At 46.1% G+C, this 13,081-nt stretch overlaps 1 protein-coding gene across 1 annotated transcript in view; it reads right to left on the bottom strand.

Moving 5' to 3' along the window:
- Window positions 1-613: 613 nt before the first annotated feature.
- Window positions 614-13,081, bottom strand: part of LOC135451516 (D-beta-hydroxybutyrate dehydrogenase, mitochondrial-like) — a 17,051-nt gene continuing 4,583 nt past the window's right edge. Inside the window, exons 3-5 of the mRNA XM_064720804.1 lie at window positions 7,955-8,096; window positions 4,279-4,431; window positions 614-2,764 (exon numbers count right to left, since the gene is read on the bottom strand). Coding sequence (XP_064576874.1) covers window positions 2,283-2,764; window positions 4,279-4,431; window positions 7,955-8,096 — 777 coding nt within the window. The 3' untranslated portion in view covers window positions 614-2,282. The remainder of the gene's footprint in view (window positions 2,765-4,278; window positions 4,432-7,954; window positions 8,097-13,081) is intronic.

Below are 13,081 nucleotides of genomic sequence, written 5' to 3'. Positions count from 1 at the left end.
CTCTGTTACTCACCAGCAGAACAAAAATCTGCCCTCAATGCCATACTAGTGCACCTCTATGGCATGAGACGTGTACTCTTCTCTCCCCCAGGAACAGGCACTAACAGCCCTCCTGAGCACTCCTCAGGGGGCACAGGAGGGGACTGGGGCTCACATGCTGTGAAATCCTAACCCTGGCTCAACCACGAGGTCCTTGCATGGCCTGGGACACTTCTTGGCTTGCCAGTCTCTGTTCTTTCTGTGAGAGGAGCTAATCCTTATTACCAGGCAGCTGTAGCCCTTGGATGAGTTACATGAAGAGTGCTGAGGCAATGAATAATGCACAGCACTGCTCTAAACCACCTCCTTCGAGGGAAACCACACAAAATACAAACACTGACAGTGTTTACAGAGAGGCCTCTCTAACTGCCTTCTGCTGAGGAAATGGGCCATGCTGCCCATTCTGCTCCAGGCAGTGCTCACTGAGCCTCCACAAACCCACTACCTGCTGAAACATCATTAATTGTTATTATTAAACCACCTCCTTAATTACTGAACCTAATTAAATCCCAACCGCAGATTCAAAGGAGGTGGGAAAACAAATGTAGAAATGAGCACTGGAGCCAGAGACATATGCTTTAAAAATCTTACCATTTATTTTTCTCTCTGTGCAAATCAGAGCTACTTAACATTAATCACATTTCACAGGGCAGGGGTCAGAAGTGATTACTGTTTAAGCTGCAGTTCAGTGGGATCTTTCTGGGTCCTGAATCCCAGGAAATCTCCATGTGCAGATGATCTGGAAAAGACACAAACTGCACAGCAGTATTTCTAGGACTTGTTACTTGTAAGACAAGCTGCCTTGACAACATTTCCAAGGGAAAGCTGCTTTCCTCCTGAAGGCATCACAGCATTCATGGCTGCATGCAGACTCCAAGAATTTGCAGACAGTGGTATACAAAAACTTTAAGGCACAGTTTCCAAGTCAGAGCTAGCAGAGGCAGATGAAAAAAGAGCAATCAATAAGCTCTTTTCACAGCCACTTAATCTCACAGAAGGCAAAACAGAGGAAGGAAAAGCTGGTCCCTAAGAGTGAGAGGCTCAGGTCCCAGCCTGGCCAGCAGTGCCTGCAGCTCACTGGCTGCTCCACCAGTGGTCACCACTGGAACAGAGGGAATGGGGCATGGCAGGCAGCCATGCACTTGGAAAACATTATTGAAATCCTGCATGTGGCCACAGAAGAGACCCTTTGGGATACTGGGTGAGATATATCATATCAGTTATCAAGAGGTAGATTGAGAAGATGATTGTGTGACATGGAGATTTCATTGTGCAATATTAAAAATAGGAAATGTGTCCCTTAAAGCATCCTTCCAGAGCTCATAGTCAGGCCACACTAGCTGCACAGTGCCCCATCACTGTTCAAATGCAGAGGATAAATGAAAAAACTGATTTGGAAAAGCCAAAAGCATCTCCCTCACCAGCCAGAGGGGAATGGGGATGGATGGGCAATGTCCATACCACAGATGAGTAGTTCAGGCATGTAAGGTAGTAGCCAAGAAGCCAAATTTGTTTGCTGCATCAGCTTAAACCCTGTCCCACAAAGCTCAGCAGCAGCAGGTGGAGAGGGGCTGTTGAAAGATGGCTCAGACCTCATTATTAGTAGGGTTTTTCTCTGCCCATCATGTGCCCAGTTGTTGGCTCTGGCACCTCCTGGTCACAGTGCTGGGAGGGAAGAACCCTTCTTTGCAGCTAGGTAATGAGGCTGTTTAGAGGCAATGTTGCACTTTCCCTGGAAAGAGCAGACAGTCACAGCACAGCAGAGCTTCTTGGCAGTAACAGGAAAACAATGGAAGGCTGTGACTGACCCATTTTCAACCAAATGGAAAACTCTGCTTTTGTTTCCCATTTTAGTTTCTCCCTTCAAGCCATCTCATAGCAACAGCTTTGCTGTGCTATTAGCAGTTTGCCCTTGTAAGGAAAAGCAAGAGCCCATTAATAAGCCAAATTTATCTGCTGACCTAATTACCCTGGCCACATATTTGACACGTTATATTTACCTTCCTCTGCTTCCTCCAGAGTTAAAGGGAAAACACCTTTCGACTTTAATCAGCACAGCAAGAAATGCAAACAAGAATGAGGGAGAAGAAAAGAACCACAAAATCATGCAGTTTTAGCATTCCACAACACAGGACTTCAAAGTGGAAGCATATGCATCTCCAGGGGAGACACAGCAGCAAGGAGTGCAGAAGTGAGCCCTAGCCTGTGTGTGAGCCCTGGAGGGATGCCTGAGGGATGCCTGCTTACAGGGTGGCTCCGGGGATGTAAAGCCAGTCGGCAATGGCTGTGGGCAGGTGGGTCATGACCTGCAGCCTCACCCACCAGTACATCTCCATGGGGTTGTAGCGGTTCCTGGGGCGCGGGGACGTGAGCGCTTCGGTGATGGCGTTCAAGACCAGAGACACGTCCTTCAGGCCGCTGCTGACGAAGGACTTCATGGTGGCCACGTGGCGGGCGAAGTGCTCGCTGCCGTAGTCCTGCCGCACGGCCAGGGCGGCCCCGCTCCACAGCGCCTGGGCCTGCCTGTCGATGCCAGCCGCCGTCAGGATGCCCGTGGCTGCCACGAAGTTGCTGGGCTCGATGAGGACGACGCGCACGCCCCAGCGGTACATCTCCTGCCGCAGGCAGTCCGAGAACGCCGCCACCCCAAACTTGGACACGCAGTAGCACGAGCGAGACGGGCTCGCCATGCGGCCCAGCATGCTCGTGATGTTCACCACACGGCCTAGAGAGAAACCAGCAGGGACGGGGATGAGCTGCAGAAGCAGCAGCCAGAACACCCCAGTGAAAGGTACTCAGTGGGATGATGCTGATTTGTGAAATCTGAATCTTGAACACACACCCCCTGTCATGGAGCTTTGCTCTCCTGCCTCAAGCAAGGCTAACCCCTGTTCTCCAGAGGATGGTGCATATGCCTGCCTCTGCATCAAAGAATTTACCAAGCATACAAGACATTTCCCTCCTCATTTCCAAGCAGGGAACTACCATGATCTTCGTGACTGTTAGCTGTGTGTTCTCTGGAGCGTGCCTCACCCGTGTGTCTAGCTAGAGAAAGGCTCAAGCTCCCAGCCTAGAGTGTTATGAGCTGCAAAGCTCACAAGTCTGTGTGATTTTATACAAGTGTTCTAGTTCTTTCTGCAAGTTTGACAGCTCATCTGCCTAACACATGTGTGTACTTTTAGACCTGAGCTGGAAGGGAGAGAATGAGTAGAGATTTCTTTGCACCTGCAGCATGAGCAGCACAACCCACTCACCCAGCTGGTCAGCCACAAGTCTCTACAGTGGCCATTCCTGGGACAAACAGGAGTAGACTTGATGTGCTGCTGTTCACAGGCAGTGGAGAGCAGTTGTCCTAATTCCTGCCAACAGCCCGTGACAAGCCCTCGGGGCACTGCCTCAGGGCAATGACAGCAGTGGTCACTGTGTGTGTCAGCACTATGTGCACTATGGTTTCAGATACACTTACAAACAAGCCCTTGCAATTCCACCAGCTATTTTTACAGAGAGCATTTTCACAGCCAGGAAGCACAATACCCTTCTGCAGCTCAAAGTTTCAGCTGAGAAACAAGTGGACAGCTCTACTGTCTCATTCCAGACCTAAGTGTAACTTAGAGGGATTGTGAGATGCACCTGCTGAACTGAAGGGTAAGATACTTTTTGTAGTGAGATAGAGCTCGTTTAGTGGTTAATTGCTGTCTGGGAACGGCATCTGAGCAATCTTCTTAATATACCCTCTTTTGTCCTCCCAGAACACACACCTATACCATCATTCCCACACATGCTAAATAAAGAAGCTCTTCAGAGTTCTGCTCATACATATCTTTTCTCAATATAAAACAAAGAGTTTTGACAATACCATTGTCCTGTAAGACATCTGAAATGGTTGTCATTAAATCTCATTTATTCTGTCACTACCTGAAGTCATCTGTGAATGGAATAACATGAAGGGAGAAGATGCAGTTATCCAAACATGACCACTCCGTGGACTCTGGATTATCTTGTCTGTGTGATATCTGTGATATCAGACAAAAGTCTCTGATATCTTGGATGTTTAAGACAGTACCTGCTGTGTAGGTGCCTGGCCTGTCCCAAGAATAGTCTGTACTACCAAATGCTTACATGGCATCCTCAGAAACACTCCTTGGCCTGCACAGGCATTCCCCCAAGTACAGCATTTCTACCTACATCTCTTTGCGGTGCTACAAAAGCTCTGAGCCTTACCCACTGCCCAGCATGTACCTTTAGCTCTGCGAATGAGGGGCAGGAAAGCTTTTGTCACCCTCACAGTTCCCCATAGGTTGACCTCTGCCACCTTCTTGTAGTTGTCTAAACTTGCAAATTCCACCTCTCCGAAGGTTGAGATGCCAGCATTGTTCACTAGGCCCCACAGACCTGCCAACAAACACATGAATAAACAGAGGGACAAGGAAGAGTGTCACAGAGAAAACACTTTCCTTGTTGTTCATAGTAACATAAAACCTTAACAAAGAACTGGGTACTTTCGTAGAAATAAGTTGTAGAGAAAAATCCAGCAAGGAGATGAAATATGTTCTTCCTCCACCAGGGGCTTGTTTGGAACATCAGGGAAAGTGATGGGGCCACACAAGTATTGCCTCTTGACCATCTCCTGGACAGTCAAATGCTCTTCTAGGGCTTCATAAGGCTGTATCTGGCTCTTTTTTAAGCCTCCTCTTGATCCGAGGTTTGTCTCCACTCAGTGACTTTATAATGAATTTTGCAATTTGGAAGGGGCTGGACTTTCTCAGACAATTAGGAGGGGAAAAAAAAGAAAGGAAACAGGTATTTTTGATTTCTTAATCCCCTTCACAACTCTGGCTTGCTGTTTGGATGGTACATGGTATTGATCTGTACATTCATGGCCTGGTTAACAGCTATCAGTGTTTAAGTCCAAGTATTTGGTTTCCCTCAACCCTAACTTTATCAGGAGTTAGCAAACTTACAACCAACCCTTACAACTACTGGAATTTAAAAATTAATGTCTTTTGCACATGCAGTCCTGTCAAAATTAAATTGACTGCACTTCCCAAGAGCTTCTGTGATGAACCCTTTACATGTGAGGACTTAACGGGTCAGCAAGGACTTGACTCTTCAAAGCGATTCCTGCAGGACTCCCAGTGGCAAAGATCTGTAGGGCTGAATCCATACTGTCCATACTGTCTGTAAGGCTGAATCCATACTTCATGGATTTATTGAAGCATGGGACTATGCAGCCATAAACTGCACGAGGAACAAACAGAGGAATTGGAACAAGACAACAAAGTTGCTCCTCATTAGATGTCTTCCCATACACCATGGTTATTTTTCACTGTGTTGGAGTCAGGGCTGGCCTGTTGGGGCTACATTACACTCAGTTGAAGTTGGGGCCCCTTTCCACTCCAGGACCTTCCTCTCACCAAGAACTAAAAGGGCTAAGAAGGAGTCTTCATGTCCGTGGATCTCCAACACTGCTATCAAAAGCACCAATGTCATGCCACCCTGTTGATAAAAGTTATCAAGCTCTCTTTCAGAAATTTTTGGGCTATTTGCCCTGCCTCTGCTCCATGGCTTCCCTATTCTGATGTATGAAAGTCTTTTAACTTTCACCCTCTATTGATTCAGTTAGATAGTAACCATGTATTTTACCAAACATAGTCTTATAAGCAAATTGCAATACTCTGCCAATGTGCAATGGCATTAACCTCCTGTTGCACTTAAAAACATCAACATGCCCTTGGCAGACTGACTGTGCTCTCACATGGGCCCCAGTAACCCTGCCCTGTTCCCAGCTAAGGTTGTTCTCCCTGAAGGTTGTTTCCAGCTGTGTACAGCTGTATACTGAAGCTCCCAGTTGTAGTGAGTCAAGATGACTGAAATTCACACTGATCTGCATCCAGCACAGCATCGCACCCTGAATGGGATCCTTTGGTAATTTCAGAGTAATTTCACCACTAACAACATTCTGAGAAAATTTGGCAGGAATTTAACAAAGACAAACTGTCGATCACAAACTGACCTCTGCATAGCATTCCTTACCAAATTCCTGTAAATTTCTGTGCAATTTCCCATTTCCTGGGTTGTGATATTAGTTCTCATGAATGTCCCTGAATCATTATTTACCATCATTTGTTGCTGGAATTCCATTGCTCACAGATCAGGGCACGCTACAAACAGAACAAAGTGCTGAGGGGAGCCCAGTCACAGGACTGTTTGCTGGACAGCAGTGTGTTTATTGAGCACAGCTTTATCACTATTACGTTTCTAGAGTCAACAAATACAGTGGGAACTGCATGAGACCAAAAACAAACGGGCACTCCTATCCAAAGAGTTCAGCCTTATGTGCACAGCACAGGGAGAAGAGGTATAAAGAAATGCAGAGCCCAAAACCTGTTCTGCAGTAGCTCCTCTGGGGCCACATTCAGTGTGCAACCACACCTCTGTGCAAGGCACCTCAGTCTCAGTAGTCTTTATGTTCCAGTACCTATTTATTGAGCACTATTTATTGGGAAGCCTCCAACCTCAGTCACACCTATGGGCCTAAAAAGAAGCCTTTGTTTCTTCACACACAGTGCTGAGGCAAACAGCGACAGGAGGAACCAGTCCAACTTGCTGATCAGGGATGCAAGACTTCTCTGTCTCTGCTACACACACAGTTTTGCAAACACTGCTGCATTTACAGAAGCAATAGAGCTGCTCCCTTCCAAGCTTTCACTCAGTGGAAAAAGGCTTTCTGCTACCACTGCTGTTGCTGGGCTCTTCAGGAAAAGCTTAAGAAGCTGTGAAAAGCAGGACAAGGGCTCGGTGATTGTGTAGGAAGAAAAATCATGCAGAGAGAACATGTGTGGGATCAGAGCTGGTACATTACTCAGTTACATTTCATATGCTTGTTTTAGGAAAGGTGTGCTCACGTAATCTGCATGAAGATTAGAGCTGCTGTTATTTACTAGCTTCACACTTGCTGTGAACAAAACCAGGGCCATGGCAGACTCATCTAAGCTTCAAGATGAGCAACCACCTTCAAGTCACAACCCTGAAGTCCTGAATCCATGCATGTCAGACTTCAGTTCACCGTCAGCCTGTGTCTACAGCTGCTGGCCAGCTTGCTGCTGGCACAGAGGCTGCAGAAAAGCCCATGCAGGGCAAGAAGTGTCACCTCATCACATGGGAAGAAGTCAGGTGGTGTCACATCAGGCTCTGACTGTAACCTCACATCCCACTGCCAAAGCACTTCAAAGAAGGAAAGAACCCTTATCTCCCTTGACATACCTTTGGGATCCATGAGCTGGACTCATGCTTAAGTTGACATGTGGATTAAGGTCACCTCTGCCAAGCCTACCCTGGATTCCACTACACGTCACCTCTGGGATGTTGCATGGCAAACTGAAAACATGGATTGATCTGAGTGAAGATTAATCCAGGTTTGGGGGCAGTTCAAATCTGTGCTCCAGCTCAGCACTCAGTTGTACCCACACAGCAGAGGGGACAGCAGCAGTAAGCAGCCAGAGCCCATCACCTCTTCACTAGCAGGGTCACTTGCAAGGTCTGCATGAGCTATGAGCACGTGGGGCAGGAGTGCAAGGAAGGGATCAAGCTCTGGCAGTTCTGTGCCCTTCACAGACATTCAAGGACAAAGACACAGATACTCGTGGGCTAGCTGCCACTCATGGCTTTTTATGGGATGTACAGTTAAAGCCTAATCCTCCAGCCAGTCTTGGTCTCTTTCCATGTGGCTGCCACATCAATAACAAGACAATTGTCCTCACTGACCCGAGAACAGCACAGCCTGACTGCCAGCCACATACTGTCACAGGCCTTCAGGCTTGCTAACCCTCTTCTGGTGGTGCACAGAGAGAAAGACCTGGTAAATGCATGGTCTGCCCTGCAGAAAGGATTCTGTGAGCAAAAGATCCCTACATACCTTCCTCTGGCTCCTTCAGGGTCCTCTTCACAAAATCCACAGCCCGAGCCACCTCCTGGTCACTGCACACATCCATCTGTAGCACTTTCATCCGCTCAGACTTCATGTTCCTCAGCTCCCTGGCTCCATCTCCATTTTCATCCTGTCCAACAGAACATAAGGGTGTCCCATTAAGATGGACCAAGAACAGCAATGCAGCTTGGGGCCAGGTATATTCACATGGAGAGGAAACAGAAGCTACTGACACTGCACACACAGGTGTAAACTTGGTGCACAACTATGCACAATCCAGTGTGCCACCCTCCTGTTCCCTCCAGCACCACTTCCACAACTGCATCAGTGACACAGTGCCCTGAAGCACCACAGAGCCCACCCTGCTCTTGGCTCCTCATGATGGGTTTCACATCCCTAAGATGCTGAAATATTGTGCCAGCAGGGGAGAACCATGGGTGCCTCTCCACTGCCTCAGTCTCTGTGCTCTACGGGTAACATAACTTGTACAGAAACTGGAGTCAGATGTTCAGGACTACCTGTTCAGTGAAGATCTGCTACACAGCAGCACAATTACAGACATGAGGCATGAAAGGAGAATCTGGCTAAGGAAGAAAGAACTTTTTTTCTTTTCCACTCAATAGGCAATAAAAACTTCATGGCTCTGCTTTCCTTTTCACCCTTTTCCTTTTTTTCCTCCCCATCCCACTGCTATCATTAGAGATTCTGTTACTACTGTGGTTTTTTTGTTTGTTTGGGGTTTTTTTGTTGGTTTTTTTTTTTGTTTGTTTAGTGAAATGTGAACACTGTTAAAATTCCAAATTTTACCTGCTCACTTCCAGGCAATATTGCTGCCTAAGCCTTAGAGCCTTGCTCAGGCAGTAAATAACAACTAAAAGTCAAAAGAGCACAGATTAGCAACGCAGTTCCACAGCAGGCTTGAGATTTATTCACAAAACTATTCCCTGAATCACAAGCTCTGCCTCATTAGGGAGGAAGAAATTATGAATTGGTGAGTCACCATGCCTGGCTGCCACTCTTCCTTTATCACTTGATACCACCTCCCACAGCACAAGGGCAAACAAGGCGAGCAACCCACCCACAGTCACCTGCTCAGCAGCCTCTGCAGCCAGGCAGATATAAAAAACATGTCACTGCTTCGTTTTTATAAATATCTCAGGCTATTTAATTCATATAGTATACAACATCTCATCTCCACCTTCAGTCCAGTGAACAATGACACATAATGAAGGAAAAGAGCTGAAATGTCCATCACAAACATGAGCAAAACAGGGCAGTTCTCTTAAAAATCAATATATCGTTACACTGGCATTATGACAGTAGTAGGAATGAGTTCTTGGCCCCATGGCTGCATGTCATTTCACAACTGACTTCTTTCCCAGTACAACAGGAACAGCAAACAAAGTTGGAAGCTTTTCTAATGCACATCAAACGGGCTGTGTGTGACGGGCTGTGTTGGCCCTCTTATCTAGCCACAAAAACAATCTCCACGTGGTGTTACAAATAGTCAACAACATGCTCACCAAAATATTATATTCCCTTTGAAACAGATGAGGGTTGTATGATGCCTCAATGTATTTCTGGAAGATGCTCCTGCATCTCACCAAGTTTTATAAAGCAAATTTCCACTACTTAACAGTGTATAAAGTGGAGCAAATTCAGCTTGTAAAGAGAGAGATTTATTGTACCTGTATAAAAACCATAACTGTATCTGCATGCAAGTGCCAATTGTCATTTAAGCACTGAAAAGATCTTTCCCTGCATTTTTTTCTAATCTTGCATAATACTTATAAAACAAAGAAGAAATATTTCCACTGCTTTTTGAGAAACAAAGTCATAGGCTGGCAACTTAAAAATCCAGTAAAAATTGTTTGTATTATTCATATGGAAATTAATTTTCCCCTATCACCAGTGCAACTCTATCTGCAACCTTCCCAGCTACAATTTACTCATTATTGACAAAACATATTGATTTTGGAAGACTGACTTCAACATGCAGTATCAATTGGGACCACTTTTCATAGTTGCACATGCCACCTTAGCCACTATTTAACTGTAAAACAAAGTGCCCAATTTGTTTGTCCAGAACACCACAAATGGAGCAGCTACAGATTTTTATGGAAGCAAGTGAACATAATCTTATGTTCTGTGGTCTTCAGGGGCTTTAAGTGCATTCCTTGTTAGGTTCTATATGGTACTTCGTCCTTGTTTTTAAAATGGTAGATTTGTTGGCTGGGATAATACCGAGAGTAGTTCCCACGGGAGCAGCCAGACTGTCCTCCCAGAAATTATCTTCATGATCTTCACCAGCAGGAGCCACACAGCAGCACAAATCATGTGAGCTACCTGCAGCAATGGCCCAACTGCTCCTGCAAAGCCTCTCTCTGCTTCCCTTTGCTGATTTTTGTCCTCTTAAAGAATCTCCCAGCTTCCCCTTCCCAGCTCCGTATGAATTGAAAGCCATCGTGCTCCAGCCCAGCCTGCTGCCCAGGTTCTCTCCAAAGGCCTTCAATGGGACTGTGTGGTTTCCTCCCAGCTATCTCCTATCTATCCCCTGGTTATCCTGCCTTGGCAGCCCTGCAGGCTCTGTGCCTAGCAGGGGCTGCTCCTGGCTGAGAAGCCTAGCAGCTCCACAAACCCCCTCTACCCAGCTGAGGCAACTTGCTCCAGCTTTTGGCTGTCTCCCCTTCCCTTCTTTGCTCCTTTCCCCTGTTCTGGTTTGGAGGATCCCAGTGCAGTGGTGCTGAGGAGAGGCAGATCACACAGATGTTCATCAGTGAAGAGCCCCTGTTAGAGACACAGCCATGGCTTTTTCCCAGGGAAGCTCCTGGGATTCAGGATCACATTCAGCTCAGTGGGATGTCAGGGGGAAGCAGGAAGCCATGAACAATGCTGAGCTCCATGGATGCAGGCACCTCACCCCGTGTGCGCCAGTTCCTTCCCAGCCTGCTGCCAATGCAGGCGCTGCCTTCCTGCGCTTCCTGAGCGGAACACCTCGTGCTTGTCCTTACTGCATTCCAAACCACTGGAACTGATTTCAGACTCCATCTGACCTGCCAGGATCATTTTCAACCCTGTTCCCCAAAAAGCCTATCTCTGCATGCTTCTGTGCATATTTTTTTCTGAATGCAAACTCTTCTGGGCTATGGTCTTCCAAGGATATGGTCCTGGGACTAAACAGCAGTCACTTAGAGGATGAGTTTGCTCATGAGACTATCATGAGGGACTGTAACAAACTGTGACAAAACACTTACTGGGATACATTGATTCCATCCCCTTCAGCCACTCTGCTGCTTAGCCAAAATGAGATTAGATTGACCCAGCACAGTTTGTTCCCAGTAAACTTATACAGGCAGGGTGCATCACACTATGATGCAGTCATCTGTGAAACTGACAGGGCAGTGTGTGGCAATTGCATCGAGTGCACTGAAGGTGAGCTGCCTGGCTGGCAATTCCAGAGGTCTAGCTCCTTTGGGAAGGGAAGTATGATATCTGTCCTCTTCCAGGCTTCTGGAAATCCCCTGGCCTCCAGGTGCTCTTGAAAATATCACCCATGGGGCAGAAATCACAATGGCTCATCCTCTAAATGCCCTTAAGTATATTTCACCAGGCCTGGTGAACTTGAGCACATTAATTTATATATAAACATCCCTTGTTCTTTACCTTTTCTTGCCTACAGTCCTCATGATAACAGCTGGCCATAGGGACACAAAAAAAATACTATTTTTTTCAATAAGGTCAAGGAAAATAAAACAATTATTATTTCAACTTTTACTGTTATTTCTGCTTTTAAGGTTATTTAATAATCTATTTCTGTGTGATTTTTCCATCTTAATCCTTGTATATTAACAGAAACTTTCTCAGTAGACTTTCTTGCCCTTGCTTAATGTAATCTCTTTTCCATTTGATCCTTTCCAGTTCTATCCCAGCCTGCGTGAAATATTCTTTTTATTCCCGTAACTTCATATTTGACTGTCTGAGCATTAAGAAGCTCCTTATCATTAAGAAGCCCCTGATGCACCTCACAGTCTGTTATATATTTAATAAAAGAGCTGTCTGTGGTGGTGTAGTACATCAGGGACCCTGTAATTCTCTGTATAAAAGCATGTAAGTGGTGATGGACTAACTAGGTGTGAACTAAGAGCCTGGCATCTGCTTCATGACAACTACCCCCACACCTGCTCTGACCCTGCTGGGAACCTACAGCAGCTCACAAGCAATTAAGCAAGCAAGCAAACAGGCCTCACTTCAGGAGCATTTCATCTCTTTATGGAGTTTCCAATGGAGCCTGTCCCTCTCTGCTCCACACTAGCATGTGCCTTCCAAACAGCCCCCTCAGCCACCCTATTTTCCCTTTCCTTTCCGTTCCCTACATCTGCTGCTCTGCAGAGTGCCTGACTTGCCATCAGCACTGAGACAGGCATCCCAAAGCAGCAAATAACATGATTACTGAAGGAATTACAGAGGCTCCTTATGGAAATTTCCAAACAGTGGCAGTAATCCAACAGGACTCTCTTGCTCTCAAGTTACACAATATGTCAGCTGATAATAACTTTCCCTTCTGGTGTGGTGGAAGAACGTAATGTCTGCCACAATCACACAGGCAGAGAAGGCCACCCTTGTTTGTTCTCACCTTCCACAGTACTCTAAATCTGTAGTCATCATGCCCTGAGCACCTGTGCTGATGTGGTCATCTTCAAATGGAGAAATGAGTGACTGTTAACTGATTTTGAACAATTCAGGTCAGAAATCACAGTTTTGTCTAGCAATACAGCAAAAATGCATAGTAAAGGTAAAATCCCAGCTGACATGGCAGTGGAGCCAGACCAGTTTTTAAAAAGGGTTTCACAACACAAAGTTGAAAGTCCTTTGTATGAGCAGGGATTGGAATGAGGAGTCTGCAACCATTTCAGATTTAGTGTGTCTAAACTTATCTCTTACAAGTGATGCCACCTGCTAAACACATGTGACAGGAAGTCAGACCTGAAGATGTCAGAAATGTATGGTAAATTTGTTTATTCAGCCATCCATAAACTGAACAGCTTGTACAGAAGCTGCAGAAGCACAGTTGCAAGACATTTTGGAAACAGAGCCTTAATAATGCAGAAGAGGCAG

This window comes from Zonotrichia leucophrys, chromosome 9 (assembly GCF_028769735.1).
Source record: "Zonotrichia leucophrys gambelii isolate GWCS_2022_RI chromosome 9, RI_Zleu_2.0, whole genome shotgun sequence".
Taxonomy (NCBI): Eukaryota; Metazoa; Chordata; class Aves; order Passeriformes; family Passerellidae; genus Zonotrichia; species Zonotrichia leucophrys.
The sequence above is the reverse complement of the archived record's forward strand: the minus strand, read 5'-3'. Positions and strand labels throughout refer to the sequence as shown.